Below are 14,889 nucleotides of genomic sequence, written 5' to 3' on the forward strand. Positions count from 1 at the left end.
CGTTGTTCCTTCGACCAATCCCACTTCGACGGCTGTTGGTTGCCGTCACACCCAAGCATAAAGGCTCCATCCGCCCGCTGCCAGAGCCAACATGAAACTTTTGCTCTCTAACCTCGTCCCCCACAGCGCATCCTGCTTATCTTGACCACCAACCGCCATGTGTGCCCAAAGGACTTCTGAATGGCCCGGATTTTGCACGTGGACCAAGTTCCAAGCAGAACCCGCTCCTATTGATGAGTTCATCTTTGACCCGCTCTACACCTGGAGTCACTCCATCCGCATGCCCACCTACGGGCGCATCACAGAGTCTCCCCAAGACTACATCCTGAGTCTCGGCTGGAACTCGCCCGAAACGTACCAAGAGTTCAAAGCTTCCCCCGAATACCAACAGCTGATGGACAACTTGGGAATTAACTCGACCCAACCACACACTCAGATCATAATCTTCGAGAACCATGACTTTGGCTCCATATCGACTCCCAACACGGAGATTTTGACCGCGTATTGGCCCCTCTCGCTCTCTCCCGAGATACAAGACGCAGTCTGGGAGGCAGAGCCGCTCGTCCATACACCAGCGTCTAGGAGGCCAAGCCGTCGCTGCTACGAGCAGCCCCCGGTGTTTGGATGGGTCGACGAGCCAGAGACCTGGAACGGCGACAAGGCTCTGGCAAGCGTGTGGTTACACGACTGGAAGAGTGAGGAGCTAGAGGCTAGGTTCAAGCGCACCGAGAGGAGGGCTGTTTCCATGGGCAGAGACATCATCTACCCACTCGCGGTTGATGATTTTGAGAAACGCCTACGGGATCTCGGTGCTCTCGGCTGGGAATCGGTCCATGTTCTTTTCAAGGATCTCAACTGGATTTATGACAATGAAATTAAGCGATATTATTGCCTCGAAAGGCTGAGGCTTGACAGGTTAGCTAGAGGTGTAGATGCTGTTTGAGGCATCCTGAATCTCAGTGTATGCAGCCTCTACCTCTAACAGGCTAGGGAACCCCCCCGAGGCTGCTACCGAAGCGATCCTGTCGGGGGAATGTCTGGAATCGCTGGCGGATTAGTCTTATCCAAAGACATGGCAACTTGGACTGCCCTTGCTGGTACAGCGGTCTCAGATTGCACGAAGATACAGCATCGACTGTACTTACCCTCATTGGTACATCGGGCGATCCAGTGTTGACAGTTTCCCACCCATATTACTGACGGTCACTGAAGACAGAAATGGCCGCGCGTCAACCACCTCTTTCAGTTCGAATTGCTTCATCTGGCTTGTCTGGTGTTGCCACTTTGGCCCTACTGATCCTGTAGCATCAAACAAGAGCTCTTCCGCCTCCGTTGGCAGGCCAGATACCGAAGAGCTAGACACCCCAGCTCAGGAAACTATCAGAACGCACGCCATCGAGCATGGGACTTGTGTAATAGGGGCCACGAAATGTCAAGCATGAGGTGGCAAGTGAATACTTTTTGCTCTCTAATGATAGCTCCAATACAACCAAGCCCACTTCTAGGACCGAGGAGACAGCTACAATGAGCACTGCTGGACCTAGGGCGAGTATCTTGGTCACCATAAGGTCTATGGGAGGCGGCGCCAAGACCCATGAAGCTCCAAGTAAAACTACAATCTACAGAAAGTGACACCGCATCCTCGGAGGAGACGATGTCTGAGACAAGTATCGTAGTAGAGCTCTCACAGAAACCATTCCATCCCTCGAACAAGTGGCCGGACATGGCAGGGAGCTAAGAAGATATCGGCGTGACGCTGAACATTCTCAGTTGCAGCTGGACTTGGCCTTTAGCACCAAGCACTCAAGTTCCGCCTCACCCACACCATCGAGTTGTACGGCCTTGATGCAGGCCGTGGACAATAAGTAGTACAACGAAAGGCTCTATCGATGCCAGACCGTATGCGAGCAATTGACTTCCAGCCCGTCCAGGCATACCCCAAGAAGGTAAATAAGGCGATGATATCCAGCTTTTGCAACTAGAGTACAGTTTTGACAACACGGGCCCGATTAAGGCAGCGACAAGGTCTTCCAACTTCGGCCCGCCCCTACTACTGGTATAGTAGGCAAAGGTGCGCCCTCAAGGGCTAACTAATTCGCGTCGCTGTCCGTGTGTGGCTTGTCACTTGCCCTTCTCCTTGACCTCGAGTCATTCTTGGGCTGCCCATGCTTTCAGTCGCTCTGAGTCATGCTTCATCTAACAGAATTATGAGCCAATAATTCGGGACAATATACCTCTCCTACAGAGCCGTTCAACTGGCAGAGATCATTAACACCGTTCCCGTGATGAAAAACAAAGATTGACGAAGAAGCATCTATAACCGCCACTTTACCGTTAGAGAAGCGCCTGTCCTGGCATCCTAGAGTGAAATTTCGTGCAATAAGGGACTTGATTGCTACCACAGAGCATTGATTGGGTTTGGGATGCGGACCTCTCGGAACAGTGGCGATATGCCATCCTTGCTCGGCCCAGATAGGAAACATCATCTCGATCCGTGAGTTATCAAGGCATGTAACCCAGGCGCAAAAGTATCGGGAAATTGCTCCCCGAAGATGAGCGCCTCTGTAGAGACGGAGATGAAGCGTTTCGATTTCCAGTGAGTCATCTCACACGACATGTATGACTGGACAGCACGCGGGTAAAGGAAAAAACGAGACACCAGTACAAAGGGATTAATTAGCTTATCGTCCACTAAGGGGAACAAATAAGGTAGAATAAGAATAAGAATATAGTAAGTAAAAGAGATCTAAAGCCTTATCTTGTATTATCACATTATTTTTACTACTTTGGGCCATAGTGTATGAATGCAAGATGTCTGCCGTTCTACTCTCGTTTATTTCTCAACCCGCGTGAGCGTAGCCAATAAAGCATCCATCGAATAAACACCAAACTCTATGAAACGCGACCGTTTAATGTGCCCAACCTGCCTAATGACATGCAACAACATACGCCATCCCATGCTCCCCCACGGAGGGAGGATCCATCGGCTCTCGTTCCCGCCCCGGCCGCCCCGATATCGCCGTGCCGGACCCCGGCATGGACCCTTGTCCTACACCGGCTCAGCGGTGCGCCAGGGGCGTGTCGACAGGGGGGGACTTCTCCTCAAACATCGGTGAGGCGCGCCGCACAAAGCAACGTGTAGAGTGTTGATCAAAGTTTGTGTTTACTGTGTTGCTCTTTTTGTGCTCCGTGAGGTGGTATCTGTGGGAATTTCGTCATACCTAATCGTAGACGCCCTGGCCGGCTGACGGGAAGACACAGCGAGCGGGCGGCCAGGCCAGCACATCATATCCCGTGCCACGACTTTCCTTGTCTCACTCCTTTTCTCATCTTCTCCATTCTTCTTCTCTCCTTTGACTCTATCTTTTTCTTCCTTTTACAAACTTGCATTTTACCGTATCTTTACCTTGTTATCCAATGAGTCCTGATTCCTCCGAGCCGGGCGGCTGTCGGGGATGCGCCAAGATCTTGGAGGATGAGAAGAAGGGGGATGAGAACGGCGTCACCGTCAAAGAAAATGGCAGTAAGTTGCATATGTCTAGTCATCTTTATATACCAAGCAGGCTCAGATGTACGCTCCTTGTGTACAAGTGTATACCGCCTTTACCAATCTCAAGCCGGTCCGGTCAGGGTCCAGTGGCTGCTTCCTGGGATGAAGACAACGGTATCGTTTCCAACTCAGCGTATGATTTCCAACCCAGTTCACCGATCCCCTTCACATTATTTCAGCTTCTGCTACGGTAATGTGTTGAGTTGAACGGTTAGTCAACAATTCCCCAGATGGCTAGTGCCACATGCAAGGTGGCTGGTGAACCGGCAAGGCTGGCACTCACATGGCTTGGCTCAGCCGTTAACCAATCAGTACCCGTTTATTGCACAAGGCTGTGGCGGCAATTGAGACATGGTCAACACTTGGACACTCCCCCCTTGAATTGCGAACATTCAGCCAACCGTTGCACAATGCGGCCGAGCTATTGAACTTTCTGTCCTTTTCATTGTTCTAGACTCATTGGCTGTTTTTCGCCTAATCCCCTGACTTTTTTTCTGCCGGAAGAAAAGACCCTGGCATCGCGCAATCGCGTCATAGCTCCAATTTGGTGGTTCCCCGGCCTCGGCGTAGTGACAGGCCCTTCCCAGGCTTGACTCTTCAACAACAAGCATCTATCTACCCTGACAGCTTCATCTCCACGATTCAGTCTTCATAGTTACGGCGTTGGCTCACGTATGTGCTTCATATTGCGAATTCATCCTCTTCCATCGAAAACTGTCCTCTCTACTGGCCCTGCATTCCCTCTGCCCCTCAATCTTCAACATCACCTGAATATGCTCCCACCTTGGCTACAGAACTGACACCGCCTAGGCGCCCACAAGATGCCTTCCCGGACGGTTTCGCCGACCATGTCGCCCGCCCCTTCGTCTCCGATCCTCTCTACCCTCGAAGTTGCTGAAGACCCCGCGACCCGACCCGACCTCATCCACAACCTCTCCCATGAGAGCACCGTCCTTGCTCTCGCCGTCAGTCCCCAGCATGAGATGATCTATGCTGGTACACAGGATGGCGAGATTGTAGCTTGGTCTCTCGACACCTTTCACCAGGTCCATCGTGTCCAGGCACACAAGCGCAGCGTCCTGTCGCTCTCCCTCTCCCCCGATGCCTCCCTCCTGTTTTCCAGCGCTGGAGACCCCATCATCAACGTCTGGGACCCCAAGACCCTGACTCGACTATACGAGATCTACGGTTCCTACGACGTCGGCGACATCTTCTGTACCGCGTATAGCCCTCAGCACGAGACCCTCTACATTGGAGCGCAGAATGCCACCATCCAATGGGTCGGTCTCAACGACACAACTGCTCGTGTGTCCCCCGAGTCTCAACAACACCCTGACCGACGAAACCACCGTTTCTTTGACTCCAAGCCCCCCGGCGGTACGAGCACGCCGCGGCGCAACGATGACCGTTGGGGCTTGATCCCCAAAGCCCAGACCGTTCTCGAGATGCACTCGGGCTGTGTTCGAAACTTTGCGCACTACGGTTATGTGTACTGCATGATCATGGCCAAGGGCCCCACCGTGGAGGTCGGAACCGATGACGATGTTTTGATATCTGGTGCTGGCGATGGAACAATCAAGCTTTGGAGTTTGGGGCATGCTGCCGGTGAGGACGAAGAGCATGGAGGTGGTATCCAGGAGATCATGACCCTGGGCTCCGACAACGCCGAATCTGTCTTGTCGCTGGCTCTTGACAGCTCATTCTTGTACGCTGGCAAGCTGGATGGCGTTGTCGAGCTGTGGGATCTTGACACATCTCAACGGTTAAGAGTCATCAAGGCGCATGATTGCGACATCATGTCGATCCAGATGGGTTGGGGTTATTTGTGGACAGCCGCAACTAACGGTTGGGCCAGTGTGAGTATTATTCAGTGTCCTCTCCAGTTCATCTCGCTAACATCCAGCAGAAATACAGTACAACTCACTACGGCAAATACCAGCATGCGTCGTCCGGAACCGTGCCCCAAAAGTACCAGTGCCTCTTGCGATGGCACGCTCATCATGGCAAAATTCTGGCCTCAGCTATCACCACCTACAAGAACAAGCAGTACTTCATTACTGGCGCCAACGATGACAACGTCTCAATCTGGGCTATTGACCCTGACGACTGCTCCAAGAAGGAGAAGGAAGTCTCTCAAGCCTCGGACAACTTACTCTTGTCGACCCTCCGAGACTTTGTGTCGTACAAGACCGTGTCCTCCCGTCCAGAGTTTGCCGAGGACTGTCGTAAGGGAGCAACGTATCTCGGTGCGCTGTTCAAGCGTCTAGGCGGGCATGTCGAGATGCTCAGCACCGAGAAGCCTCACAACCCCGTTGTTTATGCTCGCTTCTCGGCCAAGAAGGAGGCGGCCGAGACGCGGAAGCGCATCCTCTTCTACGGTCACTACGACGTCGTTGCGGCCGACAGCCGCAAGGGCAACTGGACCAACGACCCATTTACCATGCAAGGAACTAATGGCTACCTCTACGGTCGTGGTGTCAGTGACAACAAGGGGCCAATTGTCGCTGCGCTCTATGCTGTTACGGACTTGATGGAGGCTCAGCAGCTAGAGAACGATGTCATCTTCCTGATCGAGGGCGAGGAAGAATTCGGGTCGCTCGGCTTTGAAGAGGCTGTCAGGAAGAACAAGGAGCTGATTGGCGATGTGGACTACATCTTGCTTGCCAACAGTTATTGGTTGGACGATGAGGTGCCTTGCTTGACGTATGGTCTTCGTGGTGTTTTGCATACGACCATATGCGTTGATGCGCCTCGGCCTGACATTCACTCGGGTGTCGACGGTTCTTATATGCTGAACGAGCCGTTGACCGATCTTACGCACATCCTCTCCAAGCTCAAGGGCCCCGGCAACCGGGTACAGATCCCTGGCTTCTACGAGGGAATCCTTCCTGTGACTCCGGAAGAGGAAGCGCGCTATGACGACATTGCTTCTATTCTAATCCGCAGCAACCCTGAGAAGGGCCCAGAAGAGAGGCTCAAGCAGTCCCTCATGGCACGGTGGAGAGAGCCGAACTTGACGCTCCATCGATACAAGGTGTCTGGTCCGGACGGCAGCCTTGTGAGCAGCCACGCCAGTTCCCACATCAGTCTGCGACTGGTGCCGGGTCAAGAGGTGGATAGCGTGATTGAGGCGCTGACGGCGTTTTTGGAGAACGAGTTTTCGCAGCTCGAGTCACAGAACAGGCTGACCATCAACGTGGACAACAGAGCCGAGCCGTGGCTGGGTGATCCCACAAACGCCATCTTTCAGACCCTGGAAAAGGCCATCCTGGAGACTTGGGAGGGCTCCTTTGAGACATCTGCTCCTTCAGGCGATGCCACACCAGATGTCGCGCCTGAGCAGAATGAGGTCCTCTCGGTCAAGACCAAGCTGGGCAAGCCTCGCAAGCCGTTGTACATCCGCGAGGGTGGTTCGATCCCAGCGATCCGGTTCTTGGAGAAGGAGTTTGGGGCACCGGCTGCGCACTTGCCATGCGGGCAGTCAACCGACTCGGCGCATCTGGACAATGAAAGGATCTGTCTGTTGAACCTGCTCAAGGCCCGTGAGATTTTTGCCAAGGTGTTTGGTCGGTTGTAAGCGGGGTAGAGGATTTGAAGGAGTTGACGAGACAAGCAAGCGGGCGCCAGGGTCGTGAAAGAGAGATGTAAGATGTTTGTCGAAAGAAATGCCTAGAAAATGATACCCTGTTTCACTGCTTGATGGTGTTACTGCATCTGCCACGCTAGATCCAAGACTCGGATCGCCACCACGACCGAGTTACTGGGAGAAACTAAAGTTGATCGACGACGGAACCAACGATCCCGTCACCTTCAAAGAGTTTTTGCCTCGCCTGTGCCTTGTAGGGCTGTGAAGAAGCGGTCTCACGATAACCATGATCTCACCGCAAAGCTTACCGAAACACATCTCTCGGTTGGTAGAGAATGCGACCCTCCACTCAGCCCAGCTCGGTTCGACGATCATCCCCTCCACTCCCTGCTGCACGATCACGGGCCTAAAATTAGACCCCCGCCCCCAGCCAACCACGCGACGCCAGTGAGTGCCTTGGGGATGCTGCAATGCAACTGCGCCGCATTGAGGCTGAGCTTGCCTCTCGCTCTTTGTCTTTCTTTGTCTGTCTGCCAGCTCGCAGTGCAGTGCAGTGCAGTGCAGCGCAGTTTGTTTTTGTGCCTTGTGCCCGACCCAGCGGGAATTGCGGCACATTTGGAACACTGAGCGTTTTCATGGAATGGAGATAAGCTAGGTCGATCCTGCCACTACGTACCCATACCCGTTCCCACCAAGTTGGAAAGAAGGCTGGGGTCGCTCCTTCCCTCCCTCCCTCCCTCCCTCCTGGCTTGGTGCTGACCGGGCGATCGTCACTGCCTGTTTGCATATTTCCTTTCCTTCCTTGGATGCACCAAGTTAATAAAAGCACTGTCCCGTCGTCATCATTCCTGATCCATCTTTATTGACCCCCCTCCATCCAAGCCCTGGCCACGCGCGTTGTTTTTCTCCTCTTTTTATCCCGTACGACCAACGCATCCTCCTTACACCCATCAAAGCGAAGAAAAAACAGTTTGCGAATCGACTTCTGTCACTCGTTTTTTTCCTCTACCGATCCTAGCGACGTTGTCATTCGTTTTTTGTGTGACCTGCTTTTTTTGAGGCTTGGAAACTATCGGATTTCTCGGCAATTTTATTCAATCATCGCCAACCATTTGGGAACAAACCAGGCTGGGGTGGCTGGACAGCTGAAAGCGGGCGCCCAACGCTCATTCATCCCTTGGACCACGCTCTTTCGCTGTCGCATCCAACTTCTTTCAACGTTGTCTGATTGCGCGATCGAACATCTAGTGGATTGAATCCACCGCGACAAAAACGACTCTACACACTCGCTTGCCCATCATGGCGTCGAGGTGGCTCACCCTCTTCCTCCTCCTGTCGCCCGCCCTCGCCGCCGAGAACGACTTTGGTTTCTACCCAAAGGGCGCCCAGAGTTGTCTTTACAAGGCTGCCAACGATGCCGACTGCACCGGAAAAGACTCCAAGGAGCTCAACTATTGTCTTTGCGGTCAGGGCAGCTACAAGAACGACTTCATCCTCGGCTCCGCACGATGCGTTGGCCAGGAATCACCCGACGATGTCGATGAAACCTTTGACACCATGCAACAGGCATGCAAGGACTCGTCCACGCCGCTGAAGGTGACCAAGGAGGAGTTCCAAGAGGCTGCAAAGGAAGGCGAGACGACGACGACAACAGCAGACAGCTCGACGACCACGAGCACGACGACAACAAAGAGCAAGCAGACGGCCGATTTCACTACGACATCAGGCGGCAGGACAATCACCGTCGTCGCAACCAGCGACAACAGCAACGACGACAAAGATACTACCAAGGACGATGACTCGAGCCTGTCGACTGGCGCCACGATTGGAATCGCGGTCGGAGCCGCTCTCGTCGGAGTTGCTTTCATTGGCGCCGGTGTCTTCTTCCTCCTGCGACGACGAAAGCGAAAGTCCGAAGAGTCTCACCCAATGCTTCCTCCCAACTACGACGGAAACCACGAGTACGCTGGCGCATCAACATACCCGCCCTCGGAGCCAAAGCCGGCGTGGGCAACTACCGCACCCAACCAACAAGGCTATAACCATCCGTATGCCGGCGCCTACGCCCCTCCCAAGCCACAAGATGTAGCGAACCCCAACCTCGTCTACGAGATGGACGGTTCCATACCACCTCCAGTTATGGAGATGCCCGGGACAACGCCACACGGCCACGGACACGGACGGTGATGACATACGACGAACGAAAGGGGAATTGGATTGGGAGTCTTGGAGGAACTTGGATTGGTACCGGAACGGAATAATGGCCATATACTCGGGATGGCTGGCGTCCAACGGTTGGATGTACAAACATGAGGCACTCCGGTAGGGGGCCTCGAGGAGTTAATCATTGATTTGGGTCAACTTGAGATTCTGCGTCATGCTGATTGTATATCACTGATGGCGATATTGAACATTATATTTTATCATCTTCTACACTGTTCTTGATGACTTGCTGGAAGTAAGACTTGATAGCATCTGGCAAGCGAGGCATTAATAGTCCACCATACTCCAAGGAACCCGGCTCACCATGTCAAGTAAGCAGAAGCTCCCATGGCCAGATTCTATGTATAGCCGCCCCTCATCATGGATGATGATCCACCTGTCCATGACAACTGGGGCTTCTCAAGCGTAAGCAGTAATCACCGCAATACAGAGTCTTCTCTTTCTTGTGTATCCGAGGTAGCCGAACCCAGGCTATTAGAAACCACGTACGACTGCGGCATATACAATGGGCTCTGCCTTGTCCTCAAGAGTGATCCACTTGGAGCGCCTCTCGGATGATGCGCCCAAGACGTTGGACTTTCAGTAATACGACCAAGTGTCGTCGCTGTCAATAACCTCTGCGCTACTCTCTCGAGGATATTGTCCTCGTCTAATCATCTTTCAAGAGCCCATGCCACATCTCTCCGGGCCATCAACTTCCACCCTCTGAAGCGCCGGGGACCCTGGGGCTAGATCATGGACACTCTCCATTAGCTGGACGGCATTTGAACTGGCCGCGCCAGTATCCTATGAGAAGCAAACTCGTTCATGCTATTACTAGCAATAAGGTAGAGTAAGACGAGTTTCGTGAGTCCCTCCCATCTGCTCGGCACGGCTGGACTAACAGGTCCTTGACAGGATAACGAAACAGTTCTGTCTCGATCGGCATCTGGAATCTAGTGTTATGCTGAGTACCATGCAATGTTATCGATCAAGGGGTTGGCAACTCCTAGCCGCGCTAGAAAAGAGCATCTCGACAACAACGCCGGCCATTGGCTCTCCATGCGCATAGGCGACAACCGGTCTATCAACGTGCAGTCCCGCTGAGACGAATGTCTATTCCAGGGTACACCCTAAATTCGCTCTCTCCGCTGAATGCTCGAACAAAATTGAAGTCCTGTTTTGGAAATGTGACGGAGCAATTATCCTCCTCCTGTATGTGAATTCATCGGATTGCACCATGACACTTGGTCGCTCCTCCACACCAACCCTACCCAAGTCGTTCAAAATTTTCCAGAAGAATTCTATCGGTGCAGTTTTGGACATTTCTCTCCGCTGAAAGTCGAATGAAAGCTAACTTGTCCAGTGAAAAAGCATCTGGCTTCAATGTCGAAGGCTCATGGTCACATCACTCATTTACCCTAGAGGCAAGCTGATCACGATCGTCTCGAATTGCCCATCAACTAACTTGGCTGGGGATCAAATAGCGATCTGTAGAGGTAGTTAGATGGCTCTCTCAATCAGGGCCTTGATAACAAGTCCCATCTGAACTCGAGATGAAACCGCAGCCACCCCCCCTCCATCAGCTAGGTTGGTGTTGCGAGACACGGATGTGGCGCAGACCGTTGAGCTGTGGCGTCACCTCAACAAGCCTCGGCTCCCCCCACACAAACCACCACAGCTAAGCTTTCTCGCCAGGTTTCACATGCTCCCTCTCTATCCCTCGAGAGCTATTTACGAATTGTCTTTGTGGACAGCAATCATTGTTCTGTCATCTCAACGTTGACGAATCACGACTCTGTGCCAGACTTTAAAAGTAATCATGGCTGAGAGAAAGACCTTTGTGCTTATTACAGGGTAGGAATTTTGACAAATTGAACGTGTTGAGTTGAGATGCTGAGCTTGATGGTAGCTGTTCGCCTGGAGGCATTGGACATGCCCTGGTCACCGAGTTTCATCGTCGAGGTCAGTTTCTCATATTCCGCATCAAACGATCGTTTACCCATGTTCTGCAGGTTGTCATGTCATTGCCACTGTGAGAAACACCGACATGATCAAGGACCTCGAGGCGCCCGGCATCAGCGTCTTTCCCCTGGAGGTTACAAAGCCCGAGAGCATCGTCGAGTGCAAGAACAAGGTCGCCGAGCTCACCGGTGGTCGTCTTGACATTCTCGTCAACAACGCGTAAGACCCCATCTCCTACCATAACTCCTATACTGACGACTCCTCAGCGGCCGAACGCACACTATCCCCGCTCTTGACATGGACCTCGACGACGTCCGTGCTACGTACGAGGTCAACGTCTTTGGCCCCATGTCCATGGTTCAGATCTTTGCGCCGCTCCTCATCGAGGCCCGCGGCCTAATCCTCAACATCTCGAGCACATCGTCCATGGTGCCCTACCTCTTTGGCGCAATCTACTCATCCACAAAGGGCGCCATCAACGTCTGGGGCCGAGCTCTGCGCCTCGAGCTGAAGCCCTTTGGCGTGCGTGTCATGACGGCCGTCACCGGCACAGTTAGGTCCAACATTGCTAGCCGCACTCACCGGTCCCTGCCCGAAAACTCGCTGTACAAGCCTGTTGAGGACGTGTTTGTTCGTCGCCTTACTTTTAGCCAGAACACGGCGACGGTGCCGACCGAGATCTACGCGCGCAAGCTGGTTGGACAGGCTCTCAGGGGCGAGGGATGGTTTGGAGGCTTGATTGGAGGTACTCCTGACTGGTACTGGGCTGGAGGCATGTCTGGACGGGTCTGGCTATTGTCTTGTCTGCCCAGGTGGGTGAGCGAGGGCATCATCGGCATCTTCTTCAAGGTTGGCAGCATGAGCAGACGCATCCAACAGGCACGCGCCAAGAAGGACTGATGGAAGCGAAAAAGTGTAGTGCGATTAAGTTTGTTTGTGAAAGAAGTGAAGAGTACTGTTACTTTCTGGTATATCTAATCGTGGTAATTACGGGGCGAAAGCAATGTTCTTAACACTGCATCTTGTAGGAGGACTATCTTCGAGACTCCAAGCTTCGACTAGTATGTCGAAAGGGGGGTATCCAAGGCTTGTTTAAGCCCACTTGCCGAGCAAACTCATCAGAACCATACCGCAGATAAGACCAAACAGGGCCAGAGCAGTCGTGACAGGGCCAGCCTCGGTGAGCTCGCCTCCCCACATCCAATCCTGCGCCCACATCTCTACAAGTCCGACCCAGACGAGAATACCGGCCGAGAGGGCGTCCAGAGTTCCTAGGGCGATCAGAGTGGAAGGGTTGTTGCCGTTGAAGACGTTCAGGACGCCGATACCGATGGCCATGCCAACGGGGGTGACAAGGGCGAAACCAGCACCAAGAATGAGCTTCTTGGTCAGGGAAACGGTCGACGTGCCAGTTCGGTCCACCGCGGGAGCGGGACTGTGGGAGTGCCCGTGGGAGTGGAAATGGGCCAGAGGAGTTTGGCCATAGCCAGCCGCCGCGATACGAGTACCCAGAGCGATACCTTCGAAGAGCTGGTGGAAGATGATGACGATGGACAAGGTGATGAAGAAGGAGTCACCAGCGACGACAAGCGTAATTCCAATGACTAGAGAAGTTAGTAGACGTCATGGCGGAATGAGTGGGCACTTACGAAGCGAGTGGAAGATGATACCAACCTCCATGATAGTCACGTTGGTAAGTTCCGCCTTCGCAAGCGCCTGGGGAGACATGGCGCCCTCGGACTTGTTTTCCTTGTTCTCCTGCCATCGCATCGCTCGGTGAACGAAATACTCAATCACGAACGAGATGAACAGGCCGGCCATAACGATGGCTGAGGTGACACCCTCGTACTGGAGCTCGCCGATACACTCATTTCCAAACATCATGGACGCGTGGGTGTACAACTGTCGAGGTTAGTAGGAAAGACATAGGGGTATAGGGGAACCTACGTGAACAAAGGCAGTGGAGATAATAACACCAGTACCGAACTGCTTGAGGACAGTGAGGAAGAGGTTGGACTTGACGGGCATGAAAGTCGACATCAAGATGGGACCAAAGACACCTAGACACTGTCAGTTCAGGGTTCTCAGTATGAGAATTTGACCTACCGATGGAACTGGCGATGAGAACAACGAAAAGCATGCCAATACGGATACCAATTTTGTAGTCTCGGTCAACCTTTCCACATGAGCGGCCACCCTCCTCTTCAGAGCCGTGGCTACCTCCGACACAATGCCTAATCGTGTTAACGTTGGAACAGACCGGGATTGGAGAGCGACTTACTCGACGCCGGCGTGGAAGTGGCAGTGTTCCTCCTCAGGATCAGCGGCGCCGGACTCGACATCTTCAGCGAGAATGATGGGAGCCTCACCATCGTCGGACATGCAGTAACTGAGCAGTGTTAGCTATAGCCCAATTCCAGAGTACCTGAAGAACTTGCGTCTCTTCGCCGTGGCTGTGGCAATCGGTGAGCTGGGCGGGAAACTCCTCGGTGTTGGTGATGGTGGTCTGGACGTAGTACTCGGTAGAGCTGGGGCCCATGCAGTACCTATCCCATGTTAGCATATATCAGCTGCGCACAGCGGAGACAACGCACAGAGAGGTATCGTGCATGTGGCACTCAGTGACGGCGGTGATCTTGTCCGAGTCAGCGGCGGAGCTCTTGCCAGTCTCCTTGGCCGCAGTCTGAGTAGGGGCGGCTTCGTTTTCGGCGAGAACTTGAACTTCGCCACCGTTGGGGTTCATGCAGTAACTGGACGATTGTCAGAGGCGTATCGACGTAGGAGGACGAAAGAACTTGCACGTCTGAACCGTGGTTGTGGCAGGCAGTGTACGAAGAGGGAGGATCCTCGGTGGCCGTCGCCTCGGCGGCTTCAGGGACGATCTGGTACTCAGTAGAGTCCGCCATGCAGTACCTAGAGAATATCAATAACCATCATCCCATTTTTCGAGAGCACATACTGCTTCGTCCCATGCATGTGGCATCCGGTCAGGGACTCAAAGTCCATGCTGGCCTCGGCTCCGGCGCTGGTGGCCGTGGCCTGGCGTCTGATGGCGCCGGGGTTGATCGAGGCCGACACGATGCCGGCAAAGAGCAGTGCTCCGACGAACACCACGGCGGGACGGCTCCCGCAAATACGACCGGTGCGAGTCATGGCGGTTCGGAGAGCGAGTGGTATGCAGCGGTGGGAGAGCATGCAATGTATTGACCGAAGAGCGAGGTTGCGCCTTGCGGATGATCGATCTGGACGAGGGCAGGAGGAGAGAAGAAGAGGTGGAAAAAAAGAAGCTTAATATATGTAAACGTCCGTCGGCGTGGGGGCCGAGTTTGCAGTGAATAAAAAGTCCCCTCCTCTAATGGATGGAGGGTTGGATATCAAGGTCCTCATTGACCAAGAGAAACAAAGTTCTGTCAGTGGCGGGCAGCTGCAGGCGGGCAGAACCGTGGGGCATCGACCTGGATGGATATCCGGTTGGCTTGGCGTAGCTGATGGACGGGAGTGAATACGGATTATATGCTGAGTTCATGTGCAATGAAACGAGGCGGGGATGTAGTGCGTTGCGTTGCGGTGCGTTGTGGTGCTAGGC

The 14,889-nt window shown here is 53.5% G+C and overlaps 5 protein-coding genes across 5 annotated transcripts; 4 read left to right on the forward strand and 1 right to left on the reverse strand.

Annotated features, from left to right (window-relative positions):
* Positions 1–157: 157 nt before the first annotated feature.
* NCS54_00198300 (Hypothetical protein) lies at positions 158–943 on the forward strand (the record flags this gene model as incomplete). Its single annotated transcript, XM_053147595.1, has 1 exon — positions 158–943. The coding sequence occupies one exon, from the start codon at positions 158–160 to the stop codon at positions 941–943; it is 786 nt and encodes a 261-aa protein (XP_053003570.1).
* A 3,428-nt stretch (positions 944–4,371) lies between these two features.
* NCS54_00198400 (M20-dimer domain-containing protein) lies at positions 4,372–7,127 on the forward strand (the record flags this gene model as incomplete). Its single annotated transcript, XM_053147596.1, has 2 exons — positions 4,372–5,406; positions 5,457–7,127. 2 exons carry the CDS (start codon positions 4,372–4,374, stop codon positions 7,125–7,127), a joined length of 2,706 nt encoding a protein of 901 aa, XP_053003571.1.
* A 1,308-nt stretch (positions 7,128–8,435) lies between these two features.
* Positions 8,436–9,323, forward strand: NCS54_00198500 (Hypothetical protein; the record flags this gene model as incomplete). Its single annotated transcript, XM_053147597.1, has 1 exon — positions 8,436–9,323. The coding sequence occupies one exon, from the start codon at positions 8,436–8,438 to the stop codon at positions 9,321–9,323; it is 888 nt and encodes a 295-aa protein (XP_053003572.1).
* A 1,837-nt stretch (positions 9,324–11,160) lies between these two features.
* NCS54_00198600 (Hypothetical protein) lies at positions 11,161–12,203 on the forward strand (the record flags this gene model as incomplete). The annotated part of the gene is made up of 4 exons (XM_053147598.1): positions 11,161–11,195; positions 11,251–11,303; positions 11,354–11,522; positions 11,570–12,203. The coding sequence occupies 4 exons, from the start codon at positions 11,161–11,163 to the stop codon at positions 12,201–12,203; spliced, it is 891 nt and encodes a 296-aa protein (XP_053003573.1).
* Positions 12,204–12,395: 192 nt separating this feature from the next.
* NCS54_00198700 (Hypothetical protein) lies at positions 12,396–14,456 on the reverse strand (the record flags this gene model as incomplete). The annotated part of the gene is made up of 9 exons (XM_053147599.1): positions 12,396–12,907; positions 12,953–13,205; positions 13,251–13,363; positions 13,410–13,537; positions 13,585–13,692; positions 13,742–13,849; positions 13,898–14,053; positions 14,103–14,216; positions 14,263–14,456. 9 exons carry the CDS (start codon positions 14,454–14,456, stop codon positions 12,396–12,398), a joined length of 1,686 nt encoding a protein of 561 aa, XP_053003574.1.
* Positions 14,457–14,889: the final 433 nt, after the last annotated feature.

The sequence above is a fragment of the Fusarium falciforme genome, chromosome 2, assembly GCF_026873545.1.
Source record: "Fusarium falciforme chromosome 2, complete sequence".
Classification (NCBI taxonomy): Eukaryota; Fungi; Ascomycota; class Sordariomycetes; order Hypocreales; family Nectriaceae; genus Fusarium; species Fusarium falciforme.